Source organism: Stegodyphus dumicola, chromosome 4 (genome assembly GCF_044657685.1).
Source record: "Stegodyphus dumicola isolate Sdum_Otavi_A_Nest chromosome 4, ASM4465768v1".
In the NCBI taxonomy this organism is placed as follows: domain Eukaryota; kingdom Metazoa; phylum Arthropoda; class Arachnida; order Araneae; family Eresidae; genus Stegodyphus; species Stegodyphus dumicola.
Window position 1 is genome coordinate 51,677,236 of NC_140771.1, and position 16,973 is coordinate 51,694,208.

Below are 16,973 nucleotides of genomic sequence, written 5' to 3' on the forward strand. Positions count from 1 at the left end.
GCGGAGCGGCGTAAATGAGACACTTTACCGCTTGTTATATTGTAGCGCACGGCACCGCAACCGTGAAGTTTAGTCTTAGCGCAAGTGGTTAAACTCTAAAGGGAAAGAAAATATTTTTTGGCGCAAGTAAATTAATTCATGGATTAGTTATTTTCAGGGAAAAAAAAAAAAAACTACGAAAATCCGTTTTTAAAATTATTGCGAAAAATCCAAGAAGAAACGTCCTTTGATAAAACGTTTCTTCTTGGATTTTTCGCAATAATTTAAAAACGGATTTTCGTAGTTTTCTTTTTGTCAAAAAGCGTTTCTTCTTAACACGTGTTTCTCAATTTCCTGTATACATCGCGGAGAGGGAAATTCTGGCCGCCAGGTTCCGTCGCCAAATCCCTTGGCAAATTTTCCCTCCGCATTCTAGAGGCGTAATAGCATTTTACTTATATGGAACCTTTTCTTCTTTACATAGACGTTGTTTGGTTAGAATAATAATGGGATTTGGCGACATTTTGATGCGCAGTAAACGGGTCATTTTGGTCTTGGCGACAATTTTCGAAATCGTGCCAAAGCCTTACCGTATACTAGAATTTTACCGCAAAATCTTTTTAATAAATACCTTGCCATTTTGCAGTAAAATAAAAAAATAGTAATCAGTCATCTAGGCTAGCCATGTAATATAACTATATTCGCTAAAATATCGTTGATTATTCTAATTCAATTTTTAAGTAATTATTTTTATGTTATTCATATAATTTAATGTTGCTTCTTCCCTCTAAATTTATTTATTATTAGTAAATAATGTTTCCAAATTTCAGGAAATTTTCTCTGGCATAATCCTGAAATTAATTATAGCAGTATGATGACATACCATCACGAAATTTAATGCACATATTTTTTCCTTATATATGCTGTGAAATAAATATAAAATACTTCAATTTATTAAAATAGATTTCTTTCTTTCGTTTAGCTGCAGAATGTCTGCAAAAAAAAGCCTTATTTTATTCCAGATTGGGAAGATTCTAATTTCAATCTTCAGTGGAGAAAACAACAACTATTATAATTATATTTGTGTTTTCAAGTGTTAAGGTGCCTTTTAAGAACATACCTCACGCAAATTAAATTTACCTAAAATCTAACCTAACTATTTAGCATTGCGTTGTGATTTATAAGGACCGGATTAGCCTCGTGTTGAACTGGTGATGATCATGAGTAATAATTAAATAAAACATACATTTGTTATCCAATATATATATCTTAAATTTTATTAAGTTTCTTAAGTGGAAAACTAAACAAAATTATCAAACAAAGTATACCAAGAATAATTAAGAATAAATGTCCTCTGGGATTTATTAATTAATTTACCTCTTAGCACAGCCAACATACATTACGCGGATAGACTGGAATTTTCTTGAAACACACCTGGAAAAGTCAGGGAATTTCATTCTCCTGTTTGAGTGGCAACCCTGATTTATGATAACCAGTGTATATAAAGCTGGAGAGAGCATTTTTAGTTATTGTTGTTGTGTAGTGTTAGTTTAGAGCGACTCTGGAGTATTGAAAGCTTCCCCTTTAAATGCGCTTTTCTTGCATTGTGTTTAACGTTCTTAGTAGTTTGAGGAATACCTACTGATTGTACTCTGTGATACTCTAAACACCTGTACAGTTATTTCTGTGGAATGTTCCAGAATTCTGAAGTGATTCTCTTTATAAAATAAATTTTATCAACCTGTCATCAGACCTGTGTGCATTCAGTCTATTGTGAACCCATATATGTGCAACAATATGTTAATTGCACATGAAGAACTGTTTAATAGAAAAAAATGTAACATGTTTGTCTGAATAGTAAAGTACATTGTAATAGTTCAAGCATTTTGTATCTGTTAAAATGGGTAATAAATTTTTTCTTTCAATATTATGGGTATGCAAACACAAAAAATATGGACACATTTTTGATCTGATAAGTACAAAACTAATTATCTCTGTATCTCCCACTTATGATTTCATGCAATCATCACTGTCACCACCAGTTAGATTTTCTTTGTTCTCGCTATCTACTCAAATTTAGAAAGTGAATTCTTCTGTTTATCACATTTTTCTTTCTTGTACCTTTATTTTAGGTTTTGCATATTATGGGGTATGATTTACTAGGTTATTTTTCAAAATCTAAGAGTGCGAAAATGTGTTTGCTACATGAGTTAATGGCAGTTCTATACTTACCAGCATTTAAACTTAGTTAAAATTTTACAGGAATATTGCTGCTTCTGTAAAGAAACCTGTTTTTATTATTATTTTTGTGTGTGTGTAGTCATTACCTTAAATAAGTAATTCCAGCTCTAAAATTGTGGAATTTGATATGATCTTTCTTGTTTAATATAGAATATCAATAAATTTATTAAGTTATTTTAATGTTGATATTGAATGCTGTATAAAAAATATAATTTCATAGAGAAGTTTTTCAAAAATTCTTTTCAGTTTGTAGAACGAATTTGCTTGTATTGTTATCAATGAGGTCTTTAGTTCTTACATGTGACTAAAAATTAAAATTGAAGTTAATATTTATTACTTGTGTCTAAAATCTGAGCTGTGGTAGGTAATAAAAATGGCAATAACTTGCTAAAAATCATCTTATCTTCCTGTTACAACTATATCCTTAACCTTCAGCCTGTAGCAAAAGAAATGTAACAAGTTTCCTTCATCTAGATCACTAGTGTAGTGATTATAAGATATCAGCAGGAAAAATAAAAGTAGAGAACCTAATGCAAAATGAACATTATATCAGTATCTTCTTTGGGGGGGGGCAGTTAGCTAGATCACAACTTATGTAACAATTCATTTCTAGAGTTATCCTGTTACTTGTCAAAGCATTCTGTACTAGGTAACATACACAAGTGCTAATGTTTTTACATTTCAATCTTGACCCATTAATGCAACGATACAAAATGTGAGATTTTTAGTCTTTGGCTTATTTCAGTTTTTGTTTGTTTAGATGTCAAGAAGATCAGTACTGTTGTGGTGATAATCTCTGTTGTGATTATGTATATTCTCCATGGTACTTTTGGTAAGTTTTTGTATAGTTTAAGGTATGTTAAATTGAATTTTAAATAACAAAATTAAAAACTTTAATTATTATTAAATTTGGTGCTACTTTGGTAGACGGTTGCACGGAATTTTGGCGATTTACGTTGGCGCAATTGTTGACGCGATTTTTACAATCGTCAGCCATCTTGAAAAACGCTGTTTTTACGCATAGTAAAGTATTCGAAACTTAAAAAAAAAATAAATAAATATCGTTAAAAGTAATGGATTAATTTTTTGTTGAAAATGTTGTTTTCTAAGATGGCAGGCAAGTGTAAATAAATACATTTACTATGAGTATAAAATACTAAAGTAAGGCTATTATTACTTTCATATAGCGAAAAAAAGAATAAAAACATTGTGCCAATGTTTAATTAGATTAAAATATTACTGAAATTGAATAAAAAACCATCCTACCAACTTTTAAAAGAATTAGAATATTATTAAATTCAAATACTTTAAAATACGTTATATAAAATATAATTAACATTAAAACATATGTGGCAATAATTATCTCATCAATTTTTAAAGATAGTGTATTAATTTTTTTAACAAAAATTGAAGTATACAATTATAAAATAAAAGAAAAATATGTACTTACATTTTTTGAGTAATTTAACCTCTTGTTTATTGATAAGTACCACAAAAAAAATCGAAATCATAATTGAATCGGCTCTTTTAACCATCTTCATCTGTTATCCACATATCTCACACTTCATTGAAGAAACAATTACCGAGGTTTGCTCAAAAAATTTAAAATAAATTTCCTCTGACGCTATTAACAATTTATAAATAAATCCTTGATTAGGAAAGACAGGTTGGACAAAATAAGGTCTCAAAGGGCAATTTTTTTATTCCAATACCAATAATTCTTGGTAATTACCAATAACAACATTCATCTTCAAAATGAAGATATTCATTCCATTTGAAATCTGACGAATTCGAAGAGATGAATAATAAAATTTTAAAATGGCGCGGTAATGCACAAATATTCAGTAACCAATCAGGGAGCTGATTACATCACGCATAGAATTAAAATTATTTAAATAATCATTCATAATAAAATCATTTTTAAAACAAATGCAAAATTAAATTGTATTTTAATATTTAACAGCCATAAATAATGTTTAAAACAGTAGATTAAATTTATAGATATTAATAAAACCAATTACTTTTTAAGTAAGGTGATTTGATTGATTACATCATCAACAACATAAAATTATATAAAATACTATAAACAACAAAATTTTTATTTCAAATAAAAATGTAAAATTTAATTGATTTTTAATATTTAGAAGAAGCCATAAATAATATTTAAAACATGGAAGTTATGCATAATAAAACGCATTATTTTTTTAATAAAATGGCAACAAAGTATCGGTTACCTTAAATAACTTATCCAGCAATGGGTTTACCATAAGTTGTATTACTCGCCAAAATCCGTGCAACCGTCTACCAAAGTAGCACCTTAAATTTTGTTCACATAATCGTAGAATTCCAAGATATGTGTACATTTTTAAATTATGCATTTCGCATGGTAAATGGTAATGTTGATTGTTAAGAAATGTAAAAAAACATATACCTAAATGAACTTTAGAAACAAAATCAAATATAACAGATGTAAATTTAATTAATATTTGCTGTCTTCGCATTGAAATAAAATTTGTATATATTATTTCTTCATCTAAATTAAAATACCACTTTCTGATTCATTAATTTATACATTTGTTATATAATACTATATTAACTCAAATATAAAATTATGTTTATCCATAAAATGTCCTTCTGAAAGCATTAGGTGACCAGTTTAACATTTTAAAAGTATTGACTTATACCACAATCTTTCTGTGTTTTATCTTGGTACAGTAGTTAGTCCATTTATTTTAATAACCTTTGGCTGTCCGTTCATTGCACATGCAACTTCTTTTTCATTGATGTAAAACATTTTCAGAATCTAGAATTATCATTTATGTAAGCAATTTTTTCTATTTATATTTGGCCCAATGCATTAGTTATTCAAATAGCACAGTTGCACATTTTTTATACTATTTTGAATTTAGATTGTGATAATCATGTTTTAGAGGCACATTACATTTAGTAATTTTTTTTAAGATGATGCTAAAAATGAAATCTTAGTATTTCTGTTATATTTGAAAATACTAATTTAACACTATAAATTGCTGAACAATGGTTTATAATTACAATTTTCTTTTATATCCCCCAAAAATAATTTCTTTTAAAGTAAGAAATCATATTTTAGGAATTATTTTTTTTCCTTCTAGGGCTGGTGTTGTTTTCATGATCCTTGTTCTTTCTGCTTGTGGAGGTTTATTTCGATATTGCTATGGTAGCCATTCATATGTGGTTCTTCATTCATGCAAGGATGAATATTATCCAACTAAATGTGCTGATGATGAAGAGAAAGGGTTAAGTAGTGTATGTATAATATCTATTTTTCTTTCAGATTTTGAAAATTCAGTATTATGAGCAGCTATACTTTCACCATAATTGTGGAATATATTCTTGGCAAACAAGAAGAGTTCATGAATGCTGTTTTCGAGTTCATTAAACGTAATTGGAAAATATTGCTAACCTTTAAGAGTGCTTAAATTTTTCATTGGATTTTAAAATTTAAAAAAAAAAAAAAAAGTGGTTTTCATAGAAAAATAAGGTTCCCTTCCCCCCTTGAGAAGAGGAAGGCAACAATAACTCTTTTCTATATATTACAATATTAAAAATATTTATTGAAAGTCTCCTGAATTGCCCCACTTTTTCAATAATTGTCCTAGAACTCTCCAAAATGCGTCATTGTTTTCCCTTGTATTTTTTAAAATGTAACAATTCATTCTCTCTTGAAGTTAAAATTTTTATTTATTTAAAGTTTTTTTTTAATTCAGCATTTAATGGTTGGAAATATTTGAAAAAATGTAGGGTACAAAATAATTTTGTAATGTTTAGTAGCCCCCCCCCAAAAAAAGGCAACACTACCAACTTACCAGATTAGGTACCTTTGTTAAACAATTCCCTAAGATGCCAGTTTTTGTTAGTGCTGATTTTTAGATTTATAAAACTAGATTTTATACTTGGCTTTAAAGTTCTCCAGCTTTACAAGAATTGTAATATATTATATGGTTCCTTTATTTTAATTTGCTTCAGAAAGTCCCTCCCCCCCCCCTCAAAGTTAGGCAGATACTGATTATCTATTACCAAGAAAGAAATGGCTAGCTTGATTTTTTGCATTGATTGAGTAAGCAAAAGTTTGTTGACTTTGAGAATCCAATCTGGATTGCCAAAGTCAATCATTTATTAGTCTTTAAATCATTATTATTAGTCTAAAGTGTTATTATTAGTACAAAAAGGCTATTAGTCTAAACATGATTTTGCATTGTTTCATATTTCATTGGAGTCCGTTGCCATTTGAAAAAGTGTAAGATACTCTTTCATATTTAATCTGTCCATTATTAATAAACTAAATTATTTAAAAGCAATAGATTCACTTCTTAATATTATTTTTTACTCTTTTCCCTACTTTTTTTATTTAAATAAAACACATTTAATTCATGATATATGTAATTAGACATTAAATATTTTTATAAAATTAAATACACATTTTTTCACTTTTGAAATAGACAAAAGATATATAATATTCTCACGTTTATTTTATTCTCACGATATATATTCTCACGCATATTTATCTAATATTTTATAAATCTGTCCCAATAAACTAAATATTAAACTTTAAAAAAGCCCTTTTAGACAATTTTTTTAATTTGAACCTTTTTTTCCCCCTAAAATATTTGTGACATTTCTGTAATGATGCAATGTAGGCTTGCAGTAAATGAAATTTATTGAATTCATGAAACTTAAATTATGTAAATTTCGTTCTTTCACCCTTAATGCATAATCCTTTATACTGAATTTTTTTAATATACTATTAATGTTTATAAAACTTTGTATGAAGATTCAACCAGTGTTTAATCAGTTAATATTTAATTTCGTTTTATATCAATATATTGTACATTACTAAGTTTATGTACACAGAGTGGTGTGTACATTAATTATTGATTTTATTTTCATCATATTTAAAAGTACATTGACAAATAAAAGCTTTCCTTCCTTATTCAAGACCTTCTAAGAATAAAAGTGCAAGAAAATTAGTTTTACATAAAAACATAGATCTAGTGCTTCTGCTAAATAGGACAAGTGCAGAAAAATATTGTGTATTTCATTAAAAATAATAAATATGGTCTTTTGAATGTAACGGATTGTAAACTCCGACAAGAAAAAGATATATATATATAATCTTTTCTTGTTGGACTGGGGGAAAAGAAGAGGAATCTAGGGTTAAAGGTCCTTCTCGTTTTTTTTTTTTTTTTTTTTTTTTATTGAAACAAAAGTTGAACATGATTGAAAAACCCTCAATAATTTGGTAAAAAAGAAAAAGTATTATTTGCTTAATTTTACAAGAACAAGTTATTAGAAACTGTATACTGAAAACAAGAAAACAAGAATTGCTGTGAATTTTTTTAAATACATAATGTAGCAAAAGGATTGGTATTAATTACAGTGCTGAAAATATCTTAATTTAAAAATGTTTTTAATCTACATTTCCATTTCTAAAAATATAATTTAAAAAATTCTTGTTTCTAATCCATTTTTAAATAATCTAAGCTTATCCATTAAATAAATAAAAAAAAATTATTGAAAAGGAGTATAGATATGTAAAAAGAGCTTCTATGATTGACACAGAATAAATAAAAAATGGCTAGTATGCATTTGTAATAGTAATGTTGCTGACGTAATTAATATAATAATGCTTATATTATAGATTAAAATATGTTTGGCATAACAACCCCAAAATGAATGATTATATTGGCATATACATCTAAATCAGGGCGAGGATTGTGATCAGCATTTTATTTACCTGTTAAAATATGTAGTTTAGTTCATGAATATTACTTTTTTTCAAGTTTTGGTATTTATCAACATTTTCTATACGTTTTCCTGTTTAATTTATAAAACAAATTAAAAAATAATTTAAATTTAACAAATATATATGTATTTTTTGAGTTTGGGAAAGGAAGGTGGGGGAGTGATCATTTCATGAGGGTAATACTTGTTAAGAATCAGTGATCTAAATCCTTCTACAGTGGCAAAAAGTTATTTATTACTTGTAAATGTGTAATTTGAGAAGAGGTTTTCAGTTAATAATAGCACTGTGACAAGATAGATACAAGTGTTAAATTTTATAACAGTTCAGTTCAAATCAGAAAATGTGGAATTAATTTTGATATATAAAAATATTAAGAAGTTATTAGATCAAATTGGAAAAATACATTCAAATGTAGTATTATGGAGCTAAAAGAAAAGCATGAAATTGATGAAGAAGCAACTGCTATTGCAAGTCAGAGAGAGCCTTTTAAGTTAGAACAACAACTGGGGAAGGGATTATAATTTTAACTAACCTGAGTATTTCCCAGAAGTTATTAAAGGAATTAAGAAACTGAAAATAGTATGGATGAAATATGGTTTTCTGTGTCACATGATGAAAAGATTTTTGTACATGCCCAAATTAACTAAACATCATACTCAGCAAGTACAGGTGAAAACTGTTGGAGAAAATTTCCAGTAATTTTAGAGAAATCTTACATTTTATTTTATTAAAAAAAAAGTAGCGTTTCAGCCATTTGACAGCAGATAATCTTCATTAGCCTAAAATATACATATTGTTATATTTCTAATTATTCTTTTAATCAAACAAGTCTGAATCATATTGAAAGGTATGGTAATGAGTACTTAGAAATGATTATATATATATATCAAAGATCGAATTAATTGAAATTCATTCAAACCAAAATAAAATTCCTAATACTTGTGCAATACCTGCAAAGTAATATAATAATTAATATTGAGTGTATTATCTCCTAAAAGTATTTTTAAAGGAAACTGAATTTTAATCATGAACTATAGAAATGTAATTTGAGGGGGTTAAAATTAATAAACTAAGTAATTATTGTTATTGATTCAAAATTGGTTGACTTTTCAAGGGGAACAAACCAACTCTCGTTCAATTAACATTAATTAATAAATGCAAAGTTCATTACTCAAGTAATTTCGTCATTTATTCAAGTAAGAAGAATGATGCCAAACTGGCAATTTGAGTTTAATCCAAATTAGTGAGTTTAAAGAATTCATCATGAATGCAGCAGTTCCGTTAAGTTTATGAATTTTTTAGAAATCTTGATATTATTTCCAAATTGAGTAATGATACAGACGTAAAAACTTCACAGTCCTCCCACTCGAAAGAACAAAAGTTAATTAATTCATATTTTAGCCTTCTATATATATTATATACATTTTCTTATTAATATATTATTTTATAAATAACGTATAAGAAAAATTATACCTTCTTTCAATTTTTCAACTTCTATTTCATTAATTTTGATAAGCATTGTTTATTATGCTTATAAAAATAACTTAATTTTATTTTAATTTAACTAATATTTCTTATTAATATATTATTTTATAAATAATTCATAAGGAAAAAATGATACCTTCTTTTAATTTTTCTACTTCTATTTCATTAATTTTGATAAGCATTGTTTATTATGTTTATAAAAATAACTGAATTTTATTGAATAAATTTGGCAAAGATTAAATGCTTATACAAATAGCTTTGAATTAACGTGCATGAAAGCGAGGGTGTCGGGGGAACACTTCACTCAAGTAATTTTGGAAAAAAATTTTAATACTACTAAATCTAGCAGAGAAATGTTATTATCACTACTCAATTTGAAAATAATCTCTCAAGATTTCTAAAAATTTCATAAACTTAACAGAACTGCTGCATTTATGATGAATTCTTTAATCTCACTAATTTGGATTAAGACACAACTCACAAGATTAGCTTAAACTCAAATGCCGGTTTGGTGTCATACTTCTTACTTGAGTAAATGACGTACCTTCGTATTTATTTATTATTGTTAAATATATGGGAGTTGGTTTGTTCCCCTTACAAAGTCAACCAATTTCCTATCAATGATGATAATTACTTAGTTTATTAATTTTTATTTCAAAACAAAAAATCACATTTGTATATTTCATGATTAAAATTTATTAATTTTCTTTAAAAAAAACTTTTAGGAGATAATATACTCAATATTACTTCAGTAAATAAATTTTATGTATACATATATGTGACTTTTTCAATGACCAGATACACTTGCTCTCATTATTCATTTAGCTGTCTCATTACTGAGAATGTGTCCCACGGAGAATAGACTAATATTACACTTACGAAGTGGGAGAGGAGAACACTTACATGTAACCAAGCTTTACACAAGAGCCAACCCTTCATTTCAGGATAGCAGTTGGTATTCACTATTCATTATACTAAAGATGTCCAAGATGGCTTGACCTTTTAATAATGTGTCAGACTATTAAAAAAATTAGTCTCTGATATTACTCAGAGACTAGTCATATTAATTAACAATGTTTTATAGCCAGTGTTAAATTTCAGTTTTTAAATTACCATTATTCTTCATATTTATGTCTGAAAGGTAATTATTATAAAATGGGATTTTAATCCAAAATCTTTTTCTAGGTCATTGCAAGCTGTGATGCTCCACCAGCCTATTCAGTTGCCCAATATTCTGATATTCCAGAAGACTACCAGAGATATCCTTCCTATGAACAGACTAAACATCACATGAATAATCCACGAACTCTGATTCACTGAAACCCTTTTACTGATTTGCATGCTCATTAAGTTATGTGGGACCACCAATCAGTGTGTTTGGTTCCGCCAGCATCATCTCTTTGCTGTGTTGTCTCCTCGCAGTGTGAAAATCAGCCACTGTTTACAAACATATTTAAACTGTGTAGGTGACAAAAGCTTGGCTCTTAAATATTTATTTTGGAGAAGTGAAATAGACTATGTCTGCATTACATTTTACCAGAGAGCATTCATTTTATATATATAGCTGTTATAGCTTGGTTGTTGATGTATAAACCTGGAGTACAGTATTTATGCCTTTGGTTGTACAGTGGATATTAAGCAATATTTGTTTTCAATATTTTTTTATCAAATGCTTATGAATGTTGTCGCAGTATGTGTTTGATGAATAGTTTGCTCAGGATAATCATTCACAGAAAAAATGGCAATTTTTGAAAAATATAAAAAAAATCCAAGTAGTAATCTTTGGTCAGTTAAAACTGGTTTTAATATAAAAATTATATTGTACTATATAATTATCTTTAAAATATTCAAATATGTGCCAATTATTTATTACAGGCTTAATCATGATTAGATTAATGTACGTAGAAAACTTGATTTATGCTGAACAGCTGTAATATATGCAGATTTTAAAAACTTTCAAAAATGTAATGTATAAAAAAAGTTTATTCCTTATAAGTCATGATCCATATTCACATTATTCTAATAAAAAATACCATACTGTGCCAAAAATTATTTTATTAATCAAATTTTTAAGACATGCTTATGATTTTGATTTTGCAAATTTTAGGTTTATGAAAAAGACATTAAAAGTTTGCAGTGTTAAATGTGATGATAGGTTAAAGTAATATTACATGTACTTTTCCAAGATACATTTTATTTATAAGTTGTGACTTTGGACATTTTCAAAGAAAAAAAGAAATATATCATTCAGCTAAGTTCAGTTTCTCGGAGCTGAACCACTGTTAACCCCTTAACCTACGATTTAGATTCGAAGATGTTGGGCCGAAGCAGTGTTCGGGACATTTGAACAATTGTAATTTTCGAAGAAAGTATAGGCGAATAATTATTGATGATACATCCGATTACGATCAACTACCGGAGTCCTGGCTTTAGAAAGAAATAAGAAATAGTCCAAAAATCTGGGACTAGACGATGACTCCTGGCATAAGAGAGGAAGCCTTATGTCAGTTAGGAGGAAGTAGAAGAGAACTTGATATATTTAATCTAATATTTGATGTCATATTTTGGAACAATATTGTAACCGAAACGAATCAGTATGCAGATCAAGTACGAGAAAATCCACATAGAACACGAGTGTAAAAAGTGTAAAGTTCTGTTACATGTACCAGAATGCTTTGAAATATATCATACCGTTACAGATTACTAATTTTGTATTTTGGAGTTTGGTATAAATAAACATTTTGTAATGCTTGCATCTACCACAATTATTGCATCAGACTGTAATTGCATATCAAATATTCTGCATAATACTCACTTCTGGCCCGATCACTGTACGCGTTCTAAGCCCGTGAAAGTTAGGTTTGACCCGACCATCATACGCTGGCTGTGCTCGTCAATGTAGATTAAGGGGTTAATGTACTATGGACCAGTCATTCATAAAAACATCAGCAGTACAGCATTATACAAATGTAGCATTTGGTAATGGTGAATGGCAATCATCTGAATATTTATTTTACATATAAAATGCTGTTAACATTATCGGGATGGTATTCGGAATCAGTATTTTAATAAATATTACTTTTAAATATAAAAACATGAATGCTCTGTAATTACTATAGTACGCTTTGAACATTTAATGATCTAAGTTAAAATATAAAATAATAAATAAATGAAAGTATATAGTAAAAAATGTTCAAAACCTTATTCAATTATTTGTTGAAAAATAAAATCTTATCTTTTGTAATAAAGTTAGCTCAAAAACAGGCTGATTTATTTCACTGCACCAACCCCAGTAATGATGCAGCAAAAATTGCAATTCCTTGTTTCATTGTCGGTATGTATTACCCCCTTTTTCTTGCAGTTTGAAACTGTACTCTTTTTTTTTTTTTTTTTTTGGCTTTTATACACATTTATTCCAAATTGTATATCGAATGATATTTTATAGATATAATGCAAACGTATTAACAACTTCAATCATAAAATACTCAATCTTACAATTCAGTTGCAATTCAAAAGCAGCAGACATTACTGTAATTAGGATAAAATATCATGCTGAACAAGTATTAATTTAGATGTTATATTTGCAAATTTTCACAGGACTAGTTTCGATGGTTTTATCAAACCATCAACCTCAGCTGCCAAAGGCAGATGTTTCAATGCTCATGCAACACTTTGATGGAAACTATGATTTTCATTGTTTTGTTATTCCTGGAAATTATATGTGATACTATAGTTATACTAAATTAGGCTAAAATATCAGCCTAATTTAGTAAGAGAAAGTACTGAAATGAAAAATTCCTTTATTTTCACGAAATACCATAGAGATTAAGTGTGCATTGCAGAATTATAGTGCACTTGACAGCATTTATTATTTTATTTATTAAATTATTATATTTATTATTTATAGGAGCATTTTTTATTTTATTTTTTATTATTTAATTCATCATAAATCATTTTCTCATATTTACACGTTATCCAAGAGCATTACACATAGAGTAAATGTTTGGTACTAACTGTGGCAAGTCTTGGAATATGATACCTAAAGATATTGGGACTTTAAGTGAAAAACTAGTGAATAAATATTGATGGTCAAAGATATTTTATTAAATCAAATTTCTGATTTATAATTATTATTACTATTCACATAGCAAATATCAACTATAGCACTAAAAGTATATTTACAAATATACAATACAAATCCTTCCATGAAGATTTCAGCACCTCAGATTTCCATTCTGGAAATTAAAACAAATATTTTCAACTACTATTAGCTATCCCAACGGCTTCTTTTTCTTTCCTTTCTGTTTTTCTCAGATTTTTGTTCTGATGATTCTGTTTCATCTTTAATGTTCATTTTCCATGCAGTGTCAGTAGCAGCTGTAAACTGTGATTTGTATTGGGCCTAAAACATTTTCATAACAGCAGAAAGTAAGACATAATTCAAATATTTCTTTAAATAGACAGCAGAAAATATATTAAATTGATATTAGCCTAATTATTATTGATGATAGATACCCTTTCACAATAGTGTGGGTTATATCCAAGATCCATTAAATCCAGGGGGGGGGAGCAACTGGTGAACAAGACTGATTTGAAAAGATGTGTAAATGAATTGTATATAAACATAGTACACTGAATAAAAAGACAATTAAATGTATTGATGAGAATCTTATGGTAATGCACAAAGTACCAACTCGTTAAATCCATTTGTCATAAAAAGGGTAATGCAATAAAGCTGAAGAATCAAAGTTTTGCATAGTATAATTGCAAAGAATGAATGAAATGTTGATTACAACTACAGAACAGAAAATTACAGAACTCAATTGCATATAATTAATGCAGCTTGTATCTAAAAAGAAAATGAATACATTATCAAGACAGAAAGGATATATCAGAATTATAATGCACAGCCATCTTTCAACAGTCTACCATATTTAAATCAAGGTACTTCACAGCAACACCTCAACTGCAAGTACGGCAAATGGGCTATATTGTTGATGATTATTCATAAAAGATTTTAAGATAGCATAAATGTATGCAAAAGATCAAGGATTGCATAACATAACAGACTTACAGGTTAAGCATATGAAAAGGTATAAAAAGTACAATGTCAGTTACTCATTTTTACATATATTTTGATTACTTAAAAGGCACATATCATCACCAACTCTTGCAAATTGGCATACAGTATGTAACTTCAGATGGTACAAATTTGCCCAATTCAATATACAAAATTGTGAGTTTTAACAACTATAATCAGTGTTCTCTCACAAATTCAACACAGCTGTTCTGCCTCTATTTTTGTCTCCCCCCCCCCACACAGGGCTAATACACAATTTGCAGAGTCCCGCTGATTTGCATATATATTAATATATTCCTACTTTGAAATGGCCAGATAAATTAAGTATTGCTCTTTTATCTGACACCCTAATTAAACATTTATGAAATAACTGGCTATATAACAAAGAATACTGCAACCACAGAAACATTAAAGTTCTTTCATTTAATTCAAAAGAAGATGAAAATTAGCACTGAGGATTGGCATAATTTAAGAAACATTATAGTTTCCTTTCTCTCTATATTACTTTTATTCTGACTGCTGACATTTATTTTCTTCCACGTTAACTTCATATGGCATGGAAACAGATTTGTCTGTGGAAGATAAATTATGGAATGTCATTAAAAATTAGGTAATATTATTTTGTTAGGTTCTTCTGTAAGTGAACCAAATGGCTCTAATATTGAGAGGGGGGTCTTAATCTGAAGTTAATGCTTACGAGCAAGTTCAAGCTAGCCAATACAATCTTTCTCTCACTATAACCAAGATAATATTAAACATGCTATAAACAAATAACATAATTATTGAGTTTTGAGGTAGTAAAATACAATGAAATGTGGTACATAGGTAGTGTACCTTGAAGTGATTTTTTAAAAATTCGAATGAGACTTTTTTTATTTTATGTTTTTGACGAAACTGCATCAAATCAATAATTCTCTCTCATTATATCAGCAGCCATTGTTTTTCCGAGTGGCAACAGTCCTGCGGAAAAATTAGGGCAATAATTCTGTGCAGTTTCTAACCCATTAACTGCCAAAACTATAGGAATGTTTCTTTTCTCATGAAAATAATAACAAATATTAAATTAAGCATTTATAACATAAATTTACATTGAAAATAAAAATAAAAAAATAATAATGCTCTTACCTGTGCAAAAAGCGAGTGTTGCGTTCGCGCAACGTCAGTGGAATGAGACTACGGATGTTTAGTTGGATTGTACTCGTGTGATGTTTCTTTTGAGTGGAGCGCAGGATTACTTTTTAGCTGTATAACATTTTATAAATCTACAAATCACTTTACTTGTAATTAATTTAATATTAAAATATACATTGTATTTCTTTTACAAATACAGATTATTTCATTTGAAAGATTCAAACATGAAAAGCTTGATTACAATCATGATGTAAAGCTACATTATATACTTTGCATCTATAAACAGTCTGGCTATGGTACTCTTTACAACACTTTTGTTATCAACGGACTTTACGATAAAATGTCTACCATCTCCATGCAATGGTTTTTGAATGCTGAATTTACTAGGTCTACCTGTTGCTGATCTATTTCTGGCTAATTCTACACTCTCAATAGGAGTTTGCAAAAGGAATAATGCATTCTCGCGTCTGAAATCTACTTTATATTTCCAATAGTAAAAAGTGGTGATATTTAGTAAGTTTAGATACAGTTTCACCTCATATAATTTATCAGTATTGTCAATTTGACTATTATCAAATGCAAATTCTGCTTCATATTCCTGTACTGCAAACGTGATATCAATTCTCGTACAACAGGAACAGAAATGTCCTTATCAAAAGACCAATACATTTTTTCTTGAGGTAAAGAATGATATACTGTAAGCAATAATATTCCAATAAATCTTCCTATATAGGCTTCTGATGCAATAAATTCTTCAGAATTCAATAAATTCTTCAGATGCAATAAATTCTCAACGAGAAGAGAGTAAATGTCTAAACCAAAAAGAAAATCGAAAATCTGTGCACTAGTTTTACCTTGCGTTTTATCTTTTATAATTTCTCTTCTATCTATTTCTTCATGTTCTTCCTGAGACATAACTAACAGTTCCTTTTTTATCCACTTCAAGATTTCAGTCTTCTGCTTTTAAACTTTTTAGTATAACTATAACTGCATTTAGAAGGCTGAAACTTACTTCTTACGTGAATTTCAACTTCCCCAGCAGTATCATTTGGTAAAATATTTTTAAAACATTGTCATTCCTTTCTTCTTTGTGACTAGTCTCTGCAATTTCTGGGGAACAACAACAATATCAGTTTAATTCTGGTCATTATTAACATTATCACCATCTGTTTCTTTATAAAAAATCTTTGAAGGGCTTCTTCTAATGTAAGATACCTCATTCTAGGCATTTTTAAACAACCAGAACATGAAACAGAACATCGAAAGGAATGAGTG

General features: G+C 28.3%; 2 protein-coding genes across 4 annotated transcripts in view; one reads left to right on the forward strand and one right to left on the reverse strand.

The window, feature by feature from the left end:
- The window catches only part of LOC146997543 (uncharacterized), a 72,992-nt gene extending 60,752 nt beyond the window's left edge, over positions 1 to 12,240 (forward strand). For both annotated transcript variants that reach the window (XM_085814851.1, XM_085814852.1), the window contains 3 exons: positions 2,981 to 3,052; positions 5,352 to 5,505; positions 10,673 to 12,240. In XM_085814851.1, the coding sequence (XP_085670977.1) occupies positions 2,981 to 3,052; positions 5,352 to 5,505; positions 10,673 to 10,807 (361 nt within the window). In that variant the 3' untranslated portion in view covers positions 10,808 to 12,240. The remainder of the gene's footprint in view (positions 1 to 2,980; positions 3,053 to 5,351; positions 5,506 to 10,672) is intronic.
- Positions 12,241 to 13,569: 1,329 nt separating this feature from the next.
- Positions 13,570 to 16,973, reverse strand: part of LOC118200513 (ATP-dependent RNA helicase DDX42) — a 137,170-nt gene continuing 133,766 nt past the window's right edge. The window contains exons 19-20 of one of the 2 annotated variants that reach the window (XM_085814843.1): positions 15,693 to 15,809; positions 13,709 to 13,889 (exon numbers count right to left, since the gene is read on the reverse strand). In XM_085814843.1, coding sequence (XP_085670969.1) covers positions 15,741 to 15,809 — 69 coding nt within the window. In that variant the 3' untranslated portion in view covers positions 13,709 to 13,889; positions 15,693 to 15,740. Of the gene's footprint in view, positions 13,890 to 15,692; positions 15,810 to 16,973 lie in introns of both variants that reach the window. The other variant, XM_085814842.1, reaches the window with a different exon arrangement.